We start from the raw sequence: 21,620 nt of genomic DNA, 5'->3' as shown, positions 1-21,620 counted from the left end.
ATGAGACAAAGTAATGTCACAAAAACATTGCAAAGCAGTGGAAAAATACTTTAAAGAAAAAAATAATCCCAAATATCTGAAACCAACAGATTTTACTTTGAAAAATTAAAATCTAAGTATAATGACAGGTCTGTGAAAAGAATTCTTTTTATCTTGTAATCTCCCTAGCATGTGGTAAGAGCCCTACACCATCAGATAACCAAAAGCAGGGCATCTTCTGGGGCATCATGTGCCAAATCAGCTGGACTTCAGCCTTGCTCAAGCTTGGGCTAGTTTGCAGTTTAAAAAAACTATTTAAAAAATATTTAGTCTTGGCATTGGGTTAGTTTAGCTAAAAACATTTCTGGCTAAGTTTGACAACATAAGCATTATAAACAATTGCTAAGCCAAACTTGAAAGATAACTTATTTGCTGTCGGTAAGTTCACTGCTCCCTCCAGAATACCAACTGGCTAACCCATACAACTCATGACAAACAGACCCAATGCTGGAGGCTGAGCATTGTGGGAGGTCCTGGCTTTGAGGCCCAGCACAGGGACACCTGTGGCTCTTGGGGAGCCTACTACTGGTCCTATCAGATACTGCTAACGGTGACCTGCCATGTACACATGCACAGTCTTACCCATCTTTCTCATCACCCCAGCAACAGGGGAGAGAGATGATGCTTCCCACCTTCCACCTGGATTCTCACCCTGAACATTCATGCGCTAGGTTTTCTGTCTGGGACCAGCTCAGAAATGCTTTCGGTCCTTGTCTAGAACCAAACACACATACACACAGACACACACACATAGACCCACAGACACACGCATGCACACACACACACACACAGACACACACAGACACAGACACACACACGCAGACACACACAGACACACACACATAGACCCGCAGACACACGCATGCACACACACACACACACACACAGACACACACAGACACAGACACACACACACAGACACACAGACACACACACATAGACCCACAGACACACGCATGCACACACACACACACAGACACAGACACAGACACACACACACAGACACACGCACTCACACACATGTATCTGCAGCAACTCTGGCATGATGAGATTCATCTGGGCACAGGTCTAAAGGTACTATTGATGAGTTCTACAGGAGAAATAGGGAGAAAATTTACAGTTTTATGTACAAGTGGTGAAAAAAAAAAAAAAGAATACTGTGGTAAAGGAATAAGATGGTAAATGAATAAAAGCATGAGCGACAGCTGCCACATTGTTTTTGTTTGGTTTTTGTTTTGTTTACCTTGGCTGGCCTGAAACTCATTTTGTAGGCCAGGCTGGCCTTGAACTCACAGATCTGCTGCTTCTGCCTTGGGAGTGCTGGGGTTAAAGGTGTGCATCGCCACAGCTGGATTGTTAGTGTTACACAGGGCCTTGCTCCCCCCTCCCCCCGCCCCCAGTATAGGATCCTGAAACCCTAAAGCCTCCAAAATCTGACCATCCCTGAATGGGAACATGATACCACAAGTAGAGGCTGTCGCACTGTGAAGCTGTCTCATGCGGACAACTATTTAAGATATTGTATAAAATGACGTCGGGGCACTATGCCCAAGGTATATATGAAACACAGTGAATTTTGTGTTTGAACATGGGTCCTATTCTTAAGAAAACTCATGTATATGCAAATATTAAAAACATATTCAAAATAGTTGGAATCTTGTATCTGGTGCCAAGCATTTCAGGTAAGAGAAACTTACCTGTAGGGTTCAAAGTTCAGACAAAACCCTGGCTTATTTAAAAGTGAGAAGATTTCACATTAATGGTTCTAGGAATTGAATTTAGATAAAGTCGCTATAGAATATATATATATATATATATATATATATATATATATATGTGTGTGTGTGTGTGTGTGTGTGTGTGTGTGTGTGTGTAACTCCATATAGAACAGGTAGAATGCATGTCCTTATATGTTTTTTAAAGCAGAATTTCCTTCTGTGTGTGTGGGGGTATTTCATATGTCTCTACAATTTAATACTAGTTTAATAAACTAAACTTCAGATTTAAAAAACCCAGTTCTCACCCATTTTGACTTCTGTTCTGAAGTCTTGCAATTTTTAAAAAATCCTAACTTAATCAGAATAAAATTTCCATGTGCCTTCTTTATTAAAATCGTTGCCAGTACCAAGAAAGAGGTTGGCCACCAAGTTCAGAGGCAAGAGCACAAGTTTATTTACAAGCCAGACAATCAGCCCTTAGAAGATTCCATCTTACACAAATGACCCTTCTCTGTTTACTCAAAACAGCTAGTTGCTAATTTCTCAGCAGCTGAGACAGATCAGCCTGGAGAATTGTGAGATCCTCTATGGAAACCTGTATGCGCCAGATACCCCACTGATTTTATCTAATTTTTGTTTTGAAGGATGGATAGTTTATTCTTTTTTAAAAGATTATTTTTAATTTGTTCACTTTATGTCCTGACTGTAGCCCCCTCTCACATCTTCTCCCTCTCCCATCCCCTAGTCCTCAGAGAGGGGAGCTCTCCTGCCCTACCATCTGACCTCAGCCTATCAAGTCTCATCTGGACTGCCTGCATCCTCTTCCTCTGTGGCCTGGCAAGGCCACCCCGCCAGTGGGAAGTGATCCACCAGTGGGCACCAGAGTCCATGTCAGAGGTAGCCCCTACTCCCCATATTATGGGATACACAAGGAGATTGTGCTGCCTGTCCTCTACATCTGAGCAGGGGTCTAGATCCTCACCATGCATGGTCCTTGGTTGGTACATCAGTCTCTGCAGCACCCCTCACCACAGAGGGGGCCCAGATACGTCGGTTCCATTGGTCTCCTTGTGGAGCTCCTGTCCCTTTCAGATCCTTCTAGCCCCTAACTCTTCTATAGGACTCTGCATTCCACCCCAACGTTTGGCTATAAAGCTAGCAGGGCCGGTACCTCACAGTACTTATGATCTGCTCCCTCTCTTTTCTCACGTCTTGACTCTTAAAAGCCAGTCTCTTGGGGCTAAAGAGATGACTAAGAGACTAAGGACATTTTCTGCTTTTGCAAAGCATCCAGGTGCAGTTCTAAGCACCCATGTGGTAGGTAGCTCACTAGTTCGAGGAGTTCCTGAAGGCAAAAGACTCATACACATAAAATACAAATAAACCTTTCTAAAATAGCGAGTCCTTTGATACATCTTAGAAACTGATGAAAAAAAAAAAAAAAAAAACAAAACCCTAAACAAACCATAAACCAACAAGAAGAAAATCTTTGAGATCTATTTTAGTCTACTGTCTGTCAAACTAAAACGCAAAAATTGGTCTTTATCAAAGTTAACTTTTGCCTATGTGAAACAGATCTAGATGCAAATTATGAAGTGTAACATGTTGTCTATATCTGATAAAGAACTAATATCTGGGATATCGAAACTCAACAGTGAGAAGGAAAATCAACCAGAAACGGGCAAAAGATAAGAACAAACATTTAAGAGAAGGAGGGCAGAGAGCCAAGTAAACACAAGAGATGACGCTCAATGCTGCTGGGTACCAGGTAGCTGAAGATTAAATGGGAAGACATAAGTATGAAGCTATTAGACTACCTGACATGAGAGCTAGCAACGATATGACACAAGGGTAAGTAGTCAAGCTAGACTGCTTGTATGTTGTTTGTGAGACTAAGCAATAAGAAGGCCCAGTGTTTGGTAAGAGCAACCTGGATGAAACTTCCAAGAATTTTCTTGATGGAATATTTTAAAGTTTTTTTTTTTTTTCTCTCTCTCTTTTCTTTCTTTCTTTTCTTTTTTTGGTATTCCAAGACAGGGTTTCTCTGTGTAGCCTTGGCTGTCCTGGACTCACTTTGTAGACCAGGCTGGCCTTGAACTCACAGCGATCCACCTACCTCTGCCTCCCAAGTGCTGGGATTAAAGGCGTGCGCCACCACGCCTGGCTAAAGTTTTCTCTTATGTAATCCCACTTTCTTCTTACATTCACATTTCTGAGTGTTTTACTATGTGTGAGTGTTTTGCCTGTGCATATGTCTGTGCAGCATATGAGTGCCTGGTTCCCATGCGGGTCAGAAACAGGTCTTAGATCTCCTGGAACTGGAGTTACAGAGAGGGATGAGGCACTGGGAGGACGCTGGGAACCTGACGGAGGGTCCTCTGCAAGAGCAACAAGTGCTCCTGACCTTTGAGCCCATCTCTCTAGCCCACGGCCTGCTCAATCCTTCATCAAAATTCAAAACATTGACACAAATACATACAGTGAAAACCAAAAATGGGTTCTAACCACTGGCTTGATACTTCATGTATTTTAAGGAATCTATATTCTCTGAAGTTCGAACCAAGCAGGAATTCCTCTGCAATCCGCATCTATCTGCACAAGAATAGAATTTTATTCTTTGTTGGATTTTGTGGACAAGGCAGATGGTCTATTTCTAAATCGGACTACAGCATGCCTCTCATTCTATCATATCACACTTGCTGGCTCTGTCATTTGAGCCCCAGGTAACTCCTCTTCAGAGACAGGCAGCAACAAGCCAGTTCTGCTCTCTATGGCTTCTTTTAAATGGAAAAAACAGACAGACAAACACATTTGTTAGGATACAAATCACGACAGGGTCAAACAAAAACACATTCTCTGTTTTCACAGAATTCTACTCTATAGACATTTCCAACCCCTCTCCCCCCTTTAAAAAAAAAAAAAAAAAAACAAACAAACTCAGAATTCCAGCATCTCACATCCAAGGTACACTAGCAGAGTATTTGTTCAACCTAGGAAGACTTCTCTAACCCTGAGCCCAAATGACCACCGTCTTTATGTCTGGCCATAAAACCCCAGGAACAGAAGAAGAAATCTGTGAGGATGGAAACACGGATGTAAAAGTATTTCCAGTCATGCATGCCATTGGATAATTCATTATTCTTTCATTGCTCTGTAGCTAGGCCATATAGCTTCTGATCTACACCAGGTCAAATCCTTCTATTTTAGGAGACACATCAGGTCTCCTCAGATGCTCCCAGCTTTTCCAAGAAGGTGGCATGGCTGGGGCCTGAGCTTGGGTTTCCTCTCAGGGTTTGACTCGGCTGTCTCAGGTCATCAGCATGAGTTGTATCCCGAATTCCAACCTCCCCTCCTCCAGCTGCAGATTGTGTTCTATCCTGTGGGAGGTCCCCAGCTTTCTAGGAACAGGGCAGTGTATAAACATTAACAGACAGACACAGGCTATTAATCCTGAGACTGATCCTGCTTGACACCATCTCCCAGCAAGCACCACATCAATTAGTGGTCTTGAGCTGGGATTGCTGCGGCCTCCCCAAGGGCAGCGTTAGGGCCGCCCAGGGGCTCACTGCCGGGAAACACACAGGGCTCAGCATGCATCAGAGAAACCAAAAACCAATGGAGGAGCAATGCATGCTGGCAAAGGAGGTCAGGTTACACAGGCTCTTGGATTTTTATGTCTGGTATGACTCATTCTCCTTAAGAAAGACAAATTACCAAATGATCCATGCTGTATATTTAAAGACTTAAAAAAAATTGCTCAAAGATAAAGGGATTTGGGTAGTATCTACTGAGGGTGGTAATGGTGCTATAAACTTCTCAGGGTTACATGATTTGGTTTCTATACACTGAAAGGACAATCCCAAATGATAGCCAAAAATTTGGCTTCTTTTCCTTCAAGGATAGCATAACCGTCTCTTCTTGGAATCCTCACTTATCCATCTGTTGTTTGCCATGTGGGCCAGAACAAAAATAATTTTTAAGATTGCCCTTTCTATTTTAGATTTTTTTTTTTTAAAAACAGAGCGGTACTGTGAAAGTAAAAAGTATTTTTTAAAAGGCAAGGCAAATTACATCCATTAACAATGCTGCCTGCACTGTAACCCCACAAAATGCTTTTTATCACTGCACCACCAAAGCTAACCCTTCATCCATTTTTAATCACATGTCATTGGAAACACTGTAAGTAGAGAATAGCCTTTTGCTCTCTGTGTGATTGATACCAAAATGTAGCAGAGCAGGAAAGCTGCCCCAAGAGTTTCCGTTTCATGTTTTATATCTGAGCTTACGATACAGTGTTTGGGACATGGTGGAAACTTAAGACATGTTTTCCATGTGTTCTGTCTTTTAGTCTGTTCTTTCTCCTGGCCCACTAACTAAGGAAGCAGCATATTAAAAGTGACCCAAGGGTAACACTGAAGGCTTTGACAGGGGAGCAGAACTGTTAGGACACTGGGGTGGTGTGCATTGTGCTTTGTGAAAATCTTTTAAAACTCTCCTTTTTTTCCCCTCAATATTTTCAGCAGAGTGTGTGAAGTGCGTGAGTAAGTGAGCGGAGCTGTGGAGAGGCTGACATGGCCTCTGGGCACAAGTTTTCCTATCCAAGCCCACATGAAGAGCCCAGGATTGCTTTCGGTGCCTCTGCCATAGGCTTTCCCTTATAGAGAAATCGACTTCAAAATGTTTGGGAGTTCTGTCAGTGACCCAATTCCTTGACTGGGAGAAGCATAGAGCTCCATCTGGCTAGGGAATAGTCTAGGATGTGCCAGACGTGAGGCTCCAGTCACACTGTCAGGGAGAAGGTGTTTACAGGAGGAAGTCTAACCCAAATGGCCAGTGCGGAAATAAACGCTCACACGTGGGTGTGCGTGAATGTGTGTTCGATGTATGTGGAACCTAGAGGTCAGCCTGAAGTGTTGTCATGCCTCAGGTGACATCCTTCTTTTTTTTTTTTTTTTTTGAGATGAGGTCTCCCTTTAGCCTGCAATTGGCTGAGTAGGCTAAGCTAGTCCATCAACGAGCCCTAGAATTTTCTCCTGTTTCTGTGTCCCAATACTGTGATTAAAAGCTTGCACACGGTGATGCTCTGGTTTCTTATGTAGTTTCTGGGGATCGAACCCAGGTCTTTATGCTTGTCTAGCAAACACTTTACTGATGGAGCATCTCTCCAGCCTCCCTTGACATTTTAAAGGAACTTCCTCCTATTGTATCCTATTTATTGCTTTTTTTTTTTTTACACAATTTTTTCTTTCATATCTTATGTGTCTGAGTGCTTTGTCTGCGTTTATATGCATATCATGTGTACAGCTGTGCCTACAGAGGTCAGAAGCAAGGGCTGGATCCTGGGTCCTGGATTATGGGTGTTGTGACCCACCATGTGGGTGCTGGAAACTTAACATGGGTCCTCGGCAAGCACATCAAGTAACTCCTGAGCAACCATTCTAGCCCCCAGTGTTTTTCCCTTTTGTGAGGCCAGGTCTTGATGTGTAGTCCATGCTGGCCTGGAAGTTGCTATATAGGCCATGGTGCCTTCAGACTTGTAGTGATCTTCCTGCCTCTGCCTCCTGAATGTTGGGATCATAGGCAAGTGCTACCACACCTGTCAACTGCAAAGATTTGCAGTTATTTTCATATATAGCAGTTGGTTTCCATATTATAACTCATCTGCTACGGCCCTTGGAGGTCCCTCCTGGCAGCTCTTTGGTAGGAGTTTTTCTCTCCTTTGTGATGTTCCTATGGGAACTCTTCTGGCCTCTGACTTGTAGTTAGAAACCTCTGGCTCAGCGTTTCTTCCACTTTGCCCATCACTTTCTCTCTCACTCACCATGCGGCCTTGTGCAAGAAGCCCTTTTAGATACGTGTCCTCTAGCCATTTCTCTCGGACCTCCAGGATATTTGTGACCCCTTTGGGAGGGTCACATATCAGGAATCCTGCATATAAGATATTTGCCTTACAATTCACAACAGTAACAAAATTATAGTTATAAAGTGGCAATGAAATAAATTTATGGTTGGGGGGGTCATCACAACATGAGGTACTGTATTAAAGGGTCGAAGCATTCGGAAGGTTGAGCACCACTGTGCTAAGGGATAAGATTTTGTCTGTGAGGGGTGAGTTTTTCATCCCCCACAGGAGCACATGCTTGGATCCCACTGGCTACTCCTGCACGGTAGCCATCTTCCATGGGCTTGGCACTGTGCTAAGGAATAGGCAGGGATACAGGTGTGAATAAGATACGAGCTCCTACACTGCCAGGCGCAGGATGTTTCTGCTACGGCTCCACGAAGTAAAGAGGACTGAGGGGAATCTCACTCCTCAGGTGGGGAAACCAAGGCACAGAGAGGCTACTATACACAGCTACTGCGCTCCACGGGCCATGTTCATACACTGCACCAGTCAAGCTCTGCTCTTTCCCAACCCCAGGAAGGATGCGCTTCTTCGTGTCTTATAGATACACAAGCTGAGGCTGTGGCGGGGTTGGGACCCAAGGTCATGCATGTCAGCCTGTGCAGCTGCAGGTTTTGCCACCACCATGCACACCTATCCTGTGGCAGGCATTGTGTTAGAACACATACACTGTGCAGCCCATGGACTTATAGGCTCGTTGGGTGACAAACACATACACCAACAGTCATAATGCAGGGCGGTGAGTGCGCTGCTAGTGACAGTGAGAGTGGACACACTAAAGGGAGAGATTTGTCACTGCTATGGCCTTGGCTAGTGTGTAGAGTGTGAAAGTCGTTTGTGTTTTTCATGCTAAAAATGAGCCTCTTGCTTCTCAATCTCGGCTAAGGCAGTGCTTTTTCAGACTATGATTTACTTGGCAATCTTGTTGAAAGATGTATTTTTGAAAAAAAATGCTAATCATGACTCAGTAGAAGTGGAAGAGTGTGTGTGTGTGTGTGTGTGTGTCTAGTGTTTACCCCCCTTTAAAAGGATCCGAGGTGACTCTGAGACTGTAGGTCTGGGGACCATCTCTTGAATTCCAAGGTATGTGACCTCTCTCAGGATTCTTTCCAAAAACCTGCTCCTATGGCAACCTGATGTACTTACCCAGATGGCCATTCACTCCACTGATCCTGATTCAAACACATTCACTCATAGTTTAGACTTTTCATTGGACCAAAACAAAGTTAAGGTGGAAAGTCTATTCTTGGGGTGGTTAGTTTCCTGTCACTTTCCTCGTCCTTTCTCACCTCTAATCCTTCAGGATAATGGATTTTTCCAGCTCTCGCATCCTTGGGGCAAGTCCTTTCTCTCTAATGATACGAGCTTGATCAGTTACTCAATTACTCTGCAAATACACTGAGACTGATCAAATAAGCTTTTATTATTTCACCTCTGCTGACCAGAATGGGCAGCTCTGCATCTCATTATATGAGCACCTTCAATGAAATAACTTATTTTTCTTGTGTGCATCAGTGTGCTCACATATGTATGCTCATGTGCACGCATGGTGGAGCTCAGAGACTGTCACATGTGTCTTCCTCAATACATAACTTTATTTATTTATTCTTAACACAAGGTTTATTACTGAACTAATTTTTTTACACTGGCTAGCCAATAAACCCCAGGGCATCCCTACCCCCAAATTTCTGCCTCCCCAGGCTTACAGGCATGTGCTGTCCTTTTTGTCTGTTTGTTTTTGTTCTTTTTTTGGAGGGTGAAGGGTTCTCAACTCTGGTCCTAATGTTCGTGAGACAAGCACTTGCAAAGGGTCTTTCTTTAGCCCCTATTATTTTTATTTGTGAGGACAATGGAGTCTATAAACCACCACACAAATGTCCAGTGTGTGAGAGATGGGAGCATGGTCAGGTGGTTTGCCAGTCTGTCAGAAGCAAACAATGAACTAAAACCTTAAAATCTTCACGCTGCTGTTTCCAAGCCAGTTGTGCTGAGGTTGTCCACAGATCTACCCTGAGATGACATGATTGTACCATCACTCTGCCCCATAACACCCGATTCCAGATGCCTTCTGAGATGGCCAGCACTTACAGCCACGTTCCTAAACAGCTAACCACAGCCTCTCTTGATGCACTAGGAGTCTCAAAGAGAGAAGTGTCTACGAATTCCAGAATGCCAAATGGCCCCATCTATAGTAGACGGCAACTCCAAACTATATTTGTCTCCTCAGTTTAAAATGTTATGCATCTTTCTGAGAGAAACACAAGGTCATTGGAGGTTGGGCCACTGCTACAGTTTAGTATCTTCATGGGTTAAGAGGACCTCTGATGAACACTCTGAAAATCCAGCTGGGGTTCATGCACCTGTCTGATTGAAGCATTGGAACTGCAGCAAAGGTCTCTGGGCTCAGCATTTCCCCAGTGATGTGACTTTGGGCATGCCATTTAAACTCCGGGATCTTGTGTTTATAGTTTTCTTTAAAGTGCATCTACATAAAGAACTGCTGCTGTATATAAAAATTCCTTGGTTACCATAAATGATTGCATAAGTGGAAAGGACAACTTTATGATCATTGTTAAACAATTTGCACTCTGGGATGACAGCTTAGGTGGGAAAGCACTTGCCTCATAAGCTTCAAGACCTGAGATCCATCTGCAGAGCCCACAGGAAAAGCTGGGTGTCTTGCTGCAAGCCTGGACTCCTAGTGCGGAGTCTTGTTGGTCAGCTGGTCTAGCCTCGAGGATTTTATAAAGCAATTTTATTATTTTTTATTTTATTTAAATAATTGATTCAGATTACATCTCAATTATTATCCCCTCACTTTTATCTTCCCATTCCCCCCTCCCTCTTTCATCCTATTCCCCTCCCCTAGGTCTGTGACAGAAGAGGACCTCCTCCCCTATTATACGATCACAGCCTATCAGGTCTCATCCTGGTAGCCTGTTTACCTTTCCTCTGAGTGCCACCAGCTTCACCACCAAGGGGAAGTGGGAGAGACCATGTTTTAAACAAACAAACAAACAAACAATCCTTCCAATCAACAACAAACCAGGTGGATGTCCCTGAGAAAGGACAGCTGAGGTTGCCTTCTGGGCTCCATATGAACACACATCATAAATGCACAGACACACAGACACAGACACACACACACACACACACACACACACACACACACACACACACACACACACACACACACACACACACCTGAATTTGAACACTCTTCTTGAGCACTGGGTCAGAGTATTGCACAGTCAGAAGTAATAAGTAAAATCAGCTCCAGGAAAACCCAATGGCTAAAACAGATGAAGAGAATCTCTTTAAAATGTTTTCCTTTGGGGGCATTGGACTCAGAATTTTCTGCAGGTAAAGAGATCTAAGCTATATCTCCTGCCCCAGAACATCCTATCTTAAGGGATCTTATGATACAGTTTGACAGAAGAGATCTTGGGGCAAGGACCTTACTGGCTTTCTCAAGGGCCATGGGAGCTGGGTGTAGCTAAGATGAATCTCCAAATACTTTCCAAAGCAAGGCATAAACTAAAAATGCAAAAATATGGCAGCTTCTAGGTGATTATAGTAGACAATTTTCCATGGTTATTTTTATCTAAAAGAAAAAGAGGGTACACGAAATGATCGCCTAAGCCGCCTGCAGCTCCCAAACACCTGTATTCTACTTTGCAAGAACAATGCAAGGCGTGTGATTCAGAGCTGTGCGCTGCCCCTGGGAACCTCCTTGAACACCCTGATTATGCTGTTCATTCAAGGCAGGTGCAACACAACTTGCTCTGATTGAGCCCAGTGGAAGTGGCAAAGTGTCCCGGGCAAGCCATCAAAGTGCAAGCTGTCAGAGTGGCCCAGGAAGGGAAGGACCGCTTGTCGTATGTTCCTGCTAAGCTCCACCAGACATTAACTTTCAGGCCCCTGGCCCACAGAAAAGGCAATCATTTGTCCCTCGGGTCATAACTATTGATGTGGGACTTCTATACACTCAGGACAACTCAATTCCAGCCTTCAAAAGAGGAAACTCCCTTTTCAACAGGCTGGAGGAAATGCTTTGTCAAGCTCGGTTTACCCAGGCGTTTAAAGTCTCTTTATTTCTCGTTCTTCCATGCTTTGCTGCCTTCGGCAGGTGACAGGAGACCAAGAGACGTAACCTCCTTTGCTTTCTCTGTATCTTGAGGGATGAAGGGGGACACAGCACAGTGCTAGGTCTGGTTGCTAGTTCCGATTTTTCCCTCTTTTCCCTCATCTTCAGAAAGATATTGTAGATAGTGTTTTCATTTCTAGGCCCAGTTGATTGAAGAGGGAGGATGTAATGGTAACCATTCATGGGAGACCATCGCATGGGCAGGAATGTGTGAACAGCTGGGAAGTTTCTGAGAAGATGTCTTTGCATTGTTATTGATTAATTATTCTATTCTATTTTTAAACGAAGGCTCATTGTGTAACCCAGGCTGTCCTGAAACTTATATGTAGCCCAGGTTGGTTTAGAACCCACAATAGTCCTTCAGCCTCCTTCTTTGGGGTCACAAGTGTACACCAGCACATCTGGCTATGAGCAGATGATTTTCATAATAATGTATCTGCTCTGCCAGGAATCACACTGCTTTAGGGTGTTGAGGAGCTGGCATGGTACTCTATGTACACTAATTATTGGATAGTTGAACTTACTACTCCTGCTGTATATTCCAGTATAACTAAATAATTCAGTACACCAGCAGATTAGTAAAGCTACATGTTGAAGAACATGGGTTCTTCAAAGGAAAAAAAATACATTACCGGTTATATTTTACTATAAAAATGAATTACTAACCACCCTTTAGAGCACAGAGGACAGGAGAAGGCATGATGCTCCCATTTTCTGATAAGACTGGGGCCCACAAAGGTGCCCTGAGCTGTCTGGAGTTGCACTTTACACACAGCTGAAGCAAGAGCCTGGTCTCGTGAGCACCAGTTCAGACTGCCTTACAGTGACTGAGGAAAACAGAGAGAATGGATGATCTTGTATCTGACTCGAGAAAGTTTTGAACCCAAATCACTGTTTGGAGTTAGATATGACTGAAGAGGGGGATTTAGGGATGGCCATTTTTGATCCTAATTCCTGCTTCCCTTGGGGCATTTTAGTCGATGTTCCTTTTGCGATCATTTCTCTATTTTTCTTGTCTCCAGGATTTGCTGTCTTAATTAAAAAAAATTCTCTAGTATCTCTGCTTATGATCAACAAACATAATTTTCAGAGAAATGAAGGTACAGGGTCTCTCAGGCAAAGGCAGACAGAATTACTATTAGGGTAACAGCAGCTTAGACACAAAACATTATTAGGTGTAAAAAGAAACCTCAAAAAAATTTTTTTTTAAAACATGCATGGAGATTTCAGATTCTAGCAGCGAACTCCGAAACAACTCCCGCAAAGTGGTCAGTTAAGAATTCCTTTCCCTTGGGATGGGCACCTAACTCCAAGGGAAAATATGACTCAAGTGAGCCCGGCTTGATGTTTCCAGGCATAGAACACAACCATTGTTCCACCCAAGCTGCTGGCTCACTCGCATCTGATTGCCCAACAGGGCACACTCAAAGGTGTCAAGATGAGTCTTCAGAACTCCACCCAAGGTCCCAGGTCTGAGCAAATCACCCTGAAGGGTGTCACCTCATACACTGGGAAGATGAAGTTGAGGACAGAAAGAAAACCTAGTGCACTCTTCCCCAACGGAGGTGAAGCCGGACTCAGATGCACAAGTGGGCAGCAGCTGGTGTCCATGGTGATAGACACGGACTCTCAGAAGAAAAAAAAAAAAGAGGCCACAGATCCTCGAATATAATTACACTCCTTTTAGTCTGTGTGGGTGATTGTGAGTGAAGTTGGTTAGTACCAGGAGGCTCCCGTTCTTTTCAAATAAGATGAACAATAGCTCTATCCAACAGATGGTTCTTTTGGGGGCACAACTTGATTTCAAAGCCCTAACTGAGCCCTAGCTACTGAAACCACGGGGCTAAGGGCTGATCCTCCCTTCTCTGTCCCTAAGTCCACAAAATATCCATTCTACATTAAAAAAAGCCAAGTTACGTAGTGCCATTTCGTTGCTTATTATGTACTATGTTTTGTAAAGTTTATGCATGTGTGCTGTGTGTGTATGTGTGTTGCCTGTATGAGTTTGTGTACCTCATGTGAACACGTGCCTGTAGAGGCTGGAATACAGCATTGGATCTCCTGGAACTGGAGCTACAGGCAATTGTGAGCCACCAAATGGGGTTGCTGGGAACTAAACCGGGGTCCTCTGCAAGAGCTCTTAACTGCTGAGCCATCTCTCCAGTCTTAATAGTTAGCGTATTTAGTGTCTAGTTAGAAGCATCAACGTAAATGCACTTTTAACAGCTTGGGGATGAGGGAGAGGAATCCCCAGGGCGGGGCTCTTTGAACGCATGGGCTGGATGGTGTTTGCGACAGGTGAGCGGCAGGACAAAGGGAAAGAAAGTCACAGCCTGGTATTTTAAAGATATAAAATATGTAGTTTTTTTTTTTTTTTTTTTTAAACAGGGGAAAACATGAATATTATGATTCAGGAAGAAAACAGCCTTGCATCTGTCAGGCAATGTACCACTTCCAACCTCTAGATTCTAGAGTTAGAAGGTGTTCTCTACCCACTGTTGGCCAACTTTTATGTACACGTTCTTCCCCTACCACCTACCCAACCCTGCCAGCTGATAGCTTTCACATCAGTGTAAGGTCTGATTCCTCAAGGGTACTGGGATCTCACAGGCATTAGAACAGGAATATTGTTCCACCAACGGACTACAAACTCTTGCCCTGTCAAGCTTGGTGGATGTGCCAGAGTGATGGTGGATGTGCCAGAGTGATGGTGGTGCAGCAGAGGATGTAGAAGCCTTCAAGTGACTCACTGAAAGGAGTTACAACCCCAGCCCTGTCCTGTTGGGATGGGTGGGTCTATATCAGTGGGTGGAGGCAATTATTAGGGGCCAGGAAGTGTTCCTCCAAGCCCAGGTCCGTAAGGGTTACTGTCGCTAGTGGACCACCTGGGGGAATCTTACTAAAGGGCGGATTCTCAGTTACTCCAGGAGGACTAGTGGGCAGAACCTCTCTGAAGTCAGTGGTCACCCAGCATCATGGTCAGAAATGCTAGATGGGAGAGAATGCATTTATGATTTTTGAGTTTTGGTTTTAGAAAGGATTTGGCTCAGGTCAAATTTTACAATAATACTTGGTTGATCTAAGAGAGTAAAGGGACCGCCTGCTTCCTAAATCTCAGGTGGACAGAACTGGAAGGAACGAAGAGAACGGCAGCCAATTCACGTAGTGGCTCTATTTGAAGTGACACTCATCTTCAAGCTTTGGGGCAGTGACAAGTCTTCCAAAGGAGGAAGTCCCGTGACTGAAGGCAGTCTTCCGACAGGAAACACAGTAAGATGTGGAGACAAGTTCCATTCAACACAGCTGTTCTTTTCACCTGCAGCTTCTTCTAGAACCCCGATCAGTAGTAATTGGTCCAGCGAATTCCTGCATCATTATTTTATCTATTTTTGAATTTGAAAAGTCTAGAGCAATTGTACATGCATGATGTAATGTCAGCCCCAGCAGAATTAGGGACACTACATGTAGATATTATTTTCTCTGTTTATTTTTGACTTTAGAAAAGTAGTATCATTTCCCCCAAGCTTCCCGGCCACACTGTAAGTGTATAAAGTAATGATGAAAACTGAAAAAACAGTCTGAGAAGAATTATGTCTTCACACGCTGAAACAATAAGTACATATATGTCATGGAAGACAAAGTGTGGTGGTGCTTGCCTGGAATCTCAGCACCACGAGGCAGAGGCCAGAAGCTTGCAGTAGAGCAAGTTCTAGGTCAGCCAGGACTATACCGTGAGAAAGGAAGTCTCCATCATTAAAGAGCTTGAGATCACTAGGGGGCATTATTATACATTGTTTTTTTTCTAGAACTCTAGAAACAAGGACAGACCACTATTGCGTCCTTTTGGGCTTATTTAGGGTTACAACTTCCATGTTTAGCTGTGTTAGTAGAATCTACATTCTTACAAAGCAAACACACACGCACAAGAAAGTGTGAAAACAAACTTCTCTTCTGGCTTTAGTGATCATGTGACCTCATTTTAGTAGGTTTTGTTTCCGTCATTAGAAGGAAAGCATTAACTGGCAAGGGATGAGGTGGACAAGGGCTATTTAGATCGGAGTACAGTGAGACACGGTAAAGTAGATGTGTGCCTTAAACTTTCCTCTTAACATGCAGCACATGTTCTAGGCTTTGTGGACAACACAGCCGCCATACAGCTCCCCCACCGGGGCAGATGTGGTGCCAAAGAAGGCCTGGGGACATGTTAAAAAAAGGATGAGATAGGACCACTGACATTTTATTTTGGACCCTAAAATTTGAGTTTCACAGCATTTTCAAGGGTCTCCAAATGCTTTTCCTTAGACGTTTTTCAATTATGAGAAGCTATAAAGATTGGTCTTATAAAAACAGATGGTGGCCCATAGTCTGTGGATCCCTGAATTGTCTGACGCTGTGAATGTAAGTTCATTTCAATCTGTATGCCAGGGCATAGAGTTGGCCAGCAGTAATTATGGGATTTTTTTTTTAAATAGAATTTTTGCTTTGACAATTTCACAGCCTATTTTTATTATATTCTTTCCCATTTCCCATCTCCTAGATCTCCTGTTCCCTACCCACTCCAACTTCTCTTTCTCTCCCTTTCTGAAAAAAACAAAACAAACAAAAACCAGCTTGTTGGTGGCGGCATATTCTTTTAATCCCAGCACTCGGGAGGCAGAGGCAGGCAGATCTCTGAGTTTGAGGCCAGCCTAGTCTACAGAGAGAGTTCCAGGACAGCCAGGGCTACACAGAGAAATCCTTTCTTAAGAAACAAAACAAAACAAAACAAATAAACAAAACGAAGCAAAGCAAAACAAAACCCAACCAATTAGACAAACAAAAAGAAAAAGAAAAAGGTGGCTAAAAACACAGAAGTCTCTTTTGTGTTGGCCAAGTACTCCTGAGCATGAAGTCTGCCCCGGACGCTGGTTGATATACCCAGTGCACTTGAAGAAAAGTGATTTTTTTTCCCTCTCCCAGCAGTTATCATTTTTAAAATGGTTTCTGGCTAAGGGGTAGGGCTCTGTGCTCACTTCCTCTCCTTTGTGCTGGTTTGAACCTGTGCAGGGCTTGTGGGCGGCATCCGCAGTCTCTGTGAGTTCATAAGCAGATCTACCCTGTTATGTCTGCAAAATGCTATTGCCTTAAACAGTCTCCCACCTGTAGCTCTTATAATCTTTCCACCCCATCTTCTGCATAGCATTGCAACCCCTCAGTTACTTATAGCTCCCCCAAAGATGGTAAAAATTTCAGAAAGTCAGAATGGATCTATTTATATCATACCAGCCTTTGAAAAAAATCCTATAAGCCTTTATTTCCTTAGCGGTAGTGCCTGTCAGAATAAAATGAAATTCCTACTTTAAAATATATTGATACACACTTATTCTCATGTGTACATCCTGGCCATCGAGCCCAGGTGCTTGTACATGTTAAGCAGTGTTAAACCTGCAAGCTACATTCATGTTCTATTTTAAGGAGATCAGTGGCAGATGAGAATAAAAGTAGGTTAACTATTAACCTATTCTAAACTTGTTCCTTGATTAATGAATTCCTTAAGGCACTCACTGTCAGGACTTTCTCTTTTCCTATAAGAGTGGACTTCTGTGAAATGAACCTTTGATCCACGAGTGTGATTCCAACGTCACAACAATTATTAGCTATGCTCAAAGCACACTGTTACTCAAAGAATCTCAGTGAGCTTATTGGCTGTCACTTGACAGCATTTCAGAGCCACGTGAGGACTTTGGTTCCTACACGTCCAGAATATAGAACTCAGAAATGAATGAAGCTGAGCGTACTTAGGAGGCGTTGTTGCCCAGTGGTCTCCTCACCTTCTTGATAGTCTTGAGAACCAATGAACAGCATTTCTAAGACCAAGAGACTCATCGACCCCCCCCCCCACACCCTGTGACTTTGCCTGAAGACACAAAGGTCCCTGGGAGTCCCAAGTAGTGTATACCGGTACTGTAACAGGTCTGACAGTATCCAGTGCCTGCTATCTGCCAGGCAGTGCTGGTCTCCTGAAAGAAGTTGATAAAGGGGACAAAAATAATTTGGCCAATGGCATAATGAGTGACAGTGACATAAGGAGAGCAAAAGCAAGAAAAGGTAATAGCAGCAGCAACAACAACAACAACAAAAGAGCGAAAAAAGTATATTTAATACGATATCTGAGATTCATCCTCTGAGTGCTAATATTTATTTATTTATTATTTATAGATAAGACTTCACTCTAAAAAATAGGCTGGTCTTAAATTTCATGGCAATCCTCCTGCCTCAGCCTCCAGAGTCCTGTGATTTCAGATGTGAGCCTGATTTTTTTTTTTTTTTTTTGCCATCTTTAAAAAACTAGCTTATTTTTTAAAAAAAAATCAAAGTTAGCCTACAAGATAATGGGTTTCCTTTGTGGCACACATACTTTGTTCATTTTGGTCCTCTTACCTCATCTTCCTCCTTCCCCTCCTGTAACATCCTCTACACCCCCCAGAAGTTCTCCTGTCCTCCTGTCCTCATGTCCCTCCTGTCCTCATGTCCCATGTGGTCTATTATTCTTTCCTCTTCCCTTCTTATTTTCTTTCACTCTCACGGTCTCTTTTCTAGTTTCATGATCCCACCATACACATACACAATATAAAAATTAAAGCCCAGGATCTGAATATGAGAGAACACTGTGAAAATTGTCTTTTTTGACTTTCTGAAGCTGAACCATAAGCTTTGGATGTATGCAGCTCAGCACACGAGACTCTACGTTCAACCCCCAGTGTGCACAGGTGCACTCAAGTGGTACACACACACACACACACACACACACACACACACAGAGAGAATTCTGTATGAAATGTCGGGTGTAGCCATTTCTATGTAAGCAGCTCACCGAATTCTGCCCTGAATGGATCAAATCGTGTAAGGCCTTTAAAAAAAAATTAAAATGTACACTGTAAATTCCTCTTTTGTATTTCTTTCCCAAAAGCCTTGTGGAATATGCCTTCCACAAAAGAAAGGACAAGCTGTTTACTTGGCTTCAGTTTTCCTGCTAATAGCAGCTAGTATTATTGAAAACAGGTAGGATGGGGTGTTGGAAGAGGGAGGGGCTCTGACAAGCAAACAACCTGATCAGATACTAAGATGTGCTTTCAAAGGAGTGGACTGTATGTGTGTGTGTGTGCACACGCTCGCACACGCGTGAATAATGACAAGCCATAATTACTTCCTATTCACCGGGCAGGCGTTGGAGCGCAGTCTGCTGACTCACCAGGCTGCTCAGGGTTTATTTCTGCTGGGTTTCCCTGCTGCCTGCCACACATGCGTCATGGCCAGAAGGAAAGTTTCTATAGTCTCCCTTAACAACAGTGCACACACTGAGCATGGACAGTGAACTTCCAAATATCCAGCAAGAACCAGACCCAGGCAGGGAAGGGGCAAATAGTGTTGTGGGGAGATGTCACAACCTGCCAGGCCTCCAGATGACAGTCACCTGCCCTAACCGTGTGAGTCACTGGCATCCCAGTTTCAGTGCCTTCTCTCTCTCACCCACTCAAGTAGTTAAAGTGGCATCTTGTCTCACAACCGTGTTGCTGTTACCAAAGTGGTTCTCAATCTGCTATTCAGTGGAGTGGCCTGGAAGTTTTGTTTAATGTTAATAACGCAAAGCTCTCTTCCATCCACCTGCCCCCCCCCCCCCCCGCCCCCGCGGAACAATCCAACTTAAGTGGTTTAGGATGGAGAGACCAGGAATTCCCAAAGTCTCCACAGGTGATTCTATGACGAAGCCAAGTTTGGAAATTAGAGCTTGGAGGCCCCATCTTTTTTTTTTTTTGCATACGCAAAGGAAGCCTTCTAGTGAAGCTTACCCAAAGAGCACCCTGTTTCAGAGATCAGTGGCACAGGGCACTCTTTCTTCCCCAAGGGACGTTTTAGGTTGGTAGACAAAAGTGACAGCGGAAGCTAGTTGTTTCCAAGAGGGACTCTGCCTGGGCGAGCACCCCTTTCCCCCCATTGCTTGTTAAAAGTCTAGCGTCCAAGAGAAAGCACCCCACTTTACCTTTCTGATTACCCTTTGATCTCTGATCTGTTTCATTCTAGCGTCCTGTTCCGCCAAGTCGCACACCCGGGGTCCTCTCAGAGTAGAAGCAGATCCTCCTCAGACCTCACTCAAGACTGGACTTCCCGGGCACCTAAGCTCAAGCAGAGCTTCCGCCTCTCACCCTCACCGCGGCCCAGGGGCAGATACTTATGCTAATCACGAAAGTTCCTGCTACTCCTTCACTCCTCGCCCTGCGCGGGTGAGGGCACTTAACCCTTGATTTCAGTATTGCCCTTCTTGTAGTGCCTTTGGCAGTCATCTTTTCTTTTTTTGCTTAGTGGGTCCGGATCACTTTCTTTTCTTTTTTCCCAGGGAAAGGGTTGGACGCGAGGAAGTGGTGAACACCTTCTGTGGGGAGGGGGCAGAGGAGGGACAGCAGGGGCCCTCTCGTGCTGAGGTGAAGAGACTGCAAATGTTCAGAATATTAATTACTCAGCACGCCACGGCCCAATGGGGACTAACAGAAGGGGACTGGAGGTTAAGACAAAGGCTCCTGGCCCATCGGCCACAGCCCCTTTCCTTCAAGGCTGCAGCTGCGCCTTTGACACTGGCTTGACAAAGTAACTCAAGGGGTCACCCCTTGAGTTCGGGAGTCCGCGTTGCCTAAGGCTCAGATTCAGGGAGGAGGGTCTTTTTGAGCCCACCCCTTTTCTGGGCCTTTGTGGCATCACTTCCAGCTTCAGCACAGTATTTGGAAGGGTAGACTGAAGAATGCCCCTCCAAACCAGAGTAGCTCTCTTTCTTTGCAAGTGCTGCTTGCCGAACCACTTGGGCGCAGACTAGCAGCCTACTTCCTTGCCACCCATCCAGCTCCCAAGTTCCGGATCCAGGAGTGATCGGTCCTGGCCGAGCGACCCTTGTCCCTGCACAGGACGCACCAGGGACGGCAACAGAGCTTGGAGGTTCGGGAATGCACTCCAGACAGTGCACGCGCGCGGCACTTCTAGATCTGGCCCAAAGTGCGCAGTTTCTGGAAGCTCCGGAGGCTCTCAGCCTCCGTCTCCCAATCCTCCAGCTGGAGGGTCTGAGCACAGAGGGCGCGCACCTACAAGTCTCCCTCTCTTTGGTGGCCCCAGCCCACACTCTTCGTCCAGTGCACTTTGTGTCTGCCAGCGTGGCAGCTCTCACCTCCTTCCTCTCCTAAGGCTATACCGCTCTAACTCCCCCTCACGGCCCCCCCCACGCCCCTCCAAAGAGAGGGCGACCTGTAGGTGCACACCCTGGGTTGGATAACTTCTTGGTGGGCTCGTAGACCCTGGGATCCGCTTGTTTGGCGATCTGCTGTCTGCAGATCCGGGAGGGGGTAGGAGAAGCCTGGGAGGGACCGACCCAGGGCAAAGGGTGTAGGGGTGCGCCAGGGCTGTATAGTTTTGAACGTACTTGACTCACCTGCTCCGGCGTTGTCGCCTCCTTCTTCTGCTGACAGCTGGGGGCTTTGTTTTCTCCACCCCCTCAGCCAGCCGCGCTCCGCCTCCACAGACTCACGTGACTCGCCGTCTGCCACCGTCAGAGTCCACTCCAGAGAGCCCCCCCCCCCCCTGGCGCCGCCTTTTCCCAGAGTGTAGGGTGCAGGTGGAGACCCCAGCTGGGGAGGAACTATGGATCAGACGGGCTGAACTGGTAGCTGAGGGAAAAGTGCCTGGGGAGAAATGGAGAGGGCTGATGGCTGCATCCAGCCGGGAGCAGGAGGGCGAGCCTTGCAGAAAAGATCCAAAGGCGACGCCCCACCCTTAAAGAAGTACCCCCGCC

The 21,620-nt window shown here is 44.9% G+C and overlaps 1 protein-coding gene across 3 annotated transcripts in view; it reads right to left on the bottom strand.

The window, feature by feature from the left end:
- The window catches only part of Mapre2 (microtubule associated protein RP/EB family member 2), a 144,346-nt gene extending 122,988 nt beyond the window's left edge, over positions 1–21,358 (bottom strand). The window contains exon 1 of one of the 3 annotated variants that reach the window (XM_051163777.1): positions 21,261–21,358. Coding sequence is in view for 1 of the 3 variants with exons in the window: in XM_051163776.1 (XP_051019733.1) it covers positions 19,830–19,865 (36 nt within the window). In the remaining 2 variants the exon portion in view is untranslated. Of the gene's footprint in view, positions 1–19,829; positions 19,986–21,251 lie in introns of those variants that run through there. The other 2 variants (XM_051163778.1, XM_051163776.1) reach the window with 2 other exon arrangements.
- Positions 21,359–21,620: the final 262 nt, after the last annotated feature.

This window comes from Acomys russatus, chromosome 20, assembly GCF_903995435.1.
Source record: "Acomys russatus chromosome 20, mAcoRus1.1, whole genome shotgun sequence".
NCBI lineage: Eukaryota > Metazoa > Chordata > Mammalia > Rodentia > Muridae > Acomys > Acomys russatus.
This window is presented reverse-complemented; position numbering and strand designations above follow the sequence as displayed.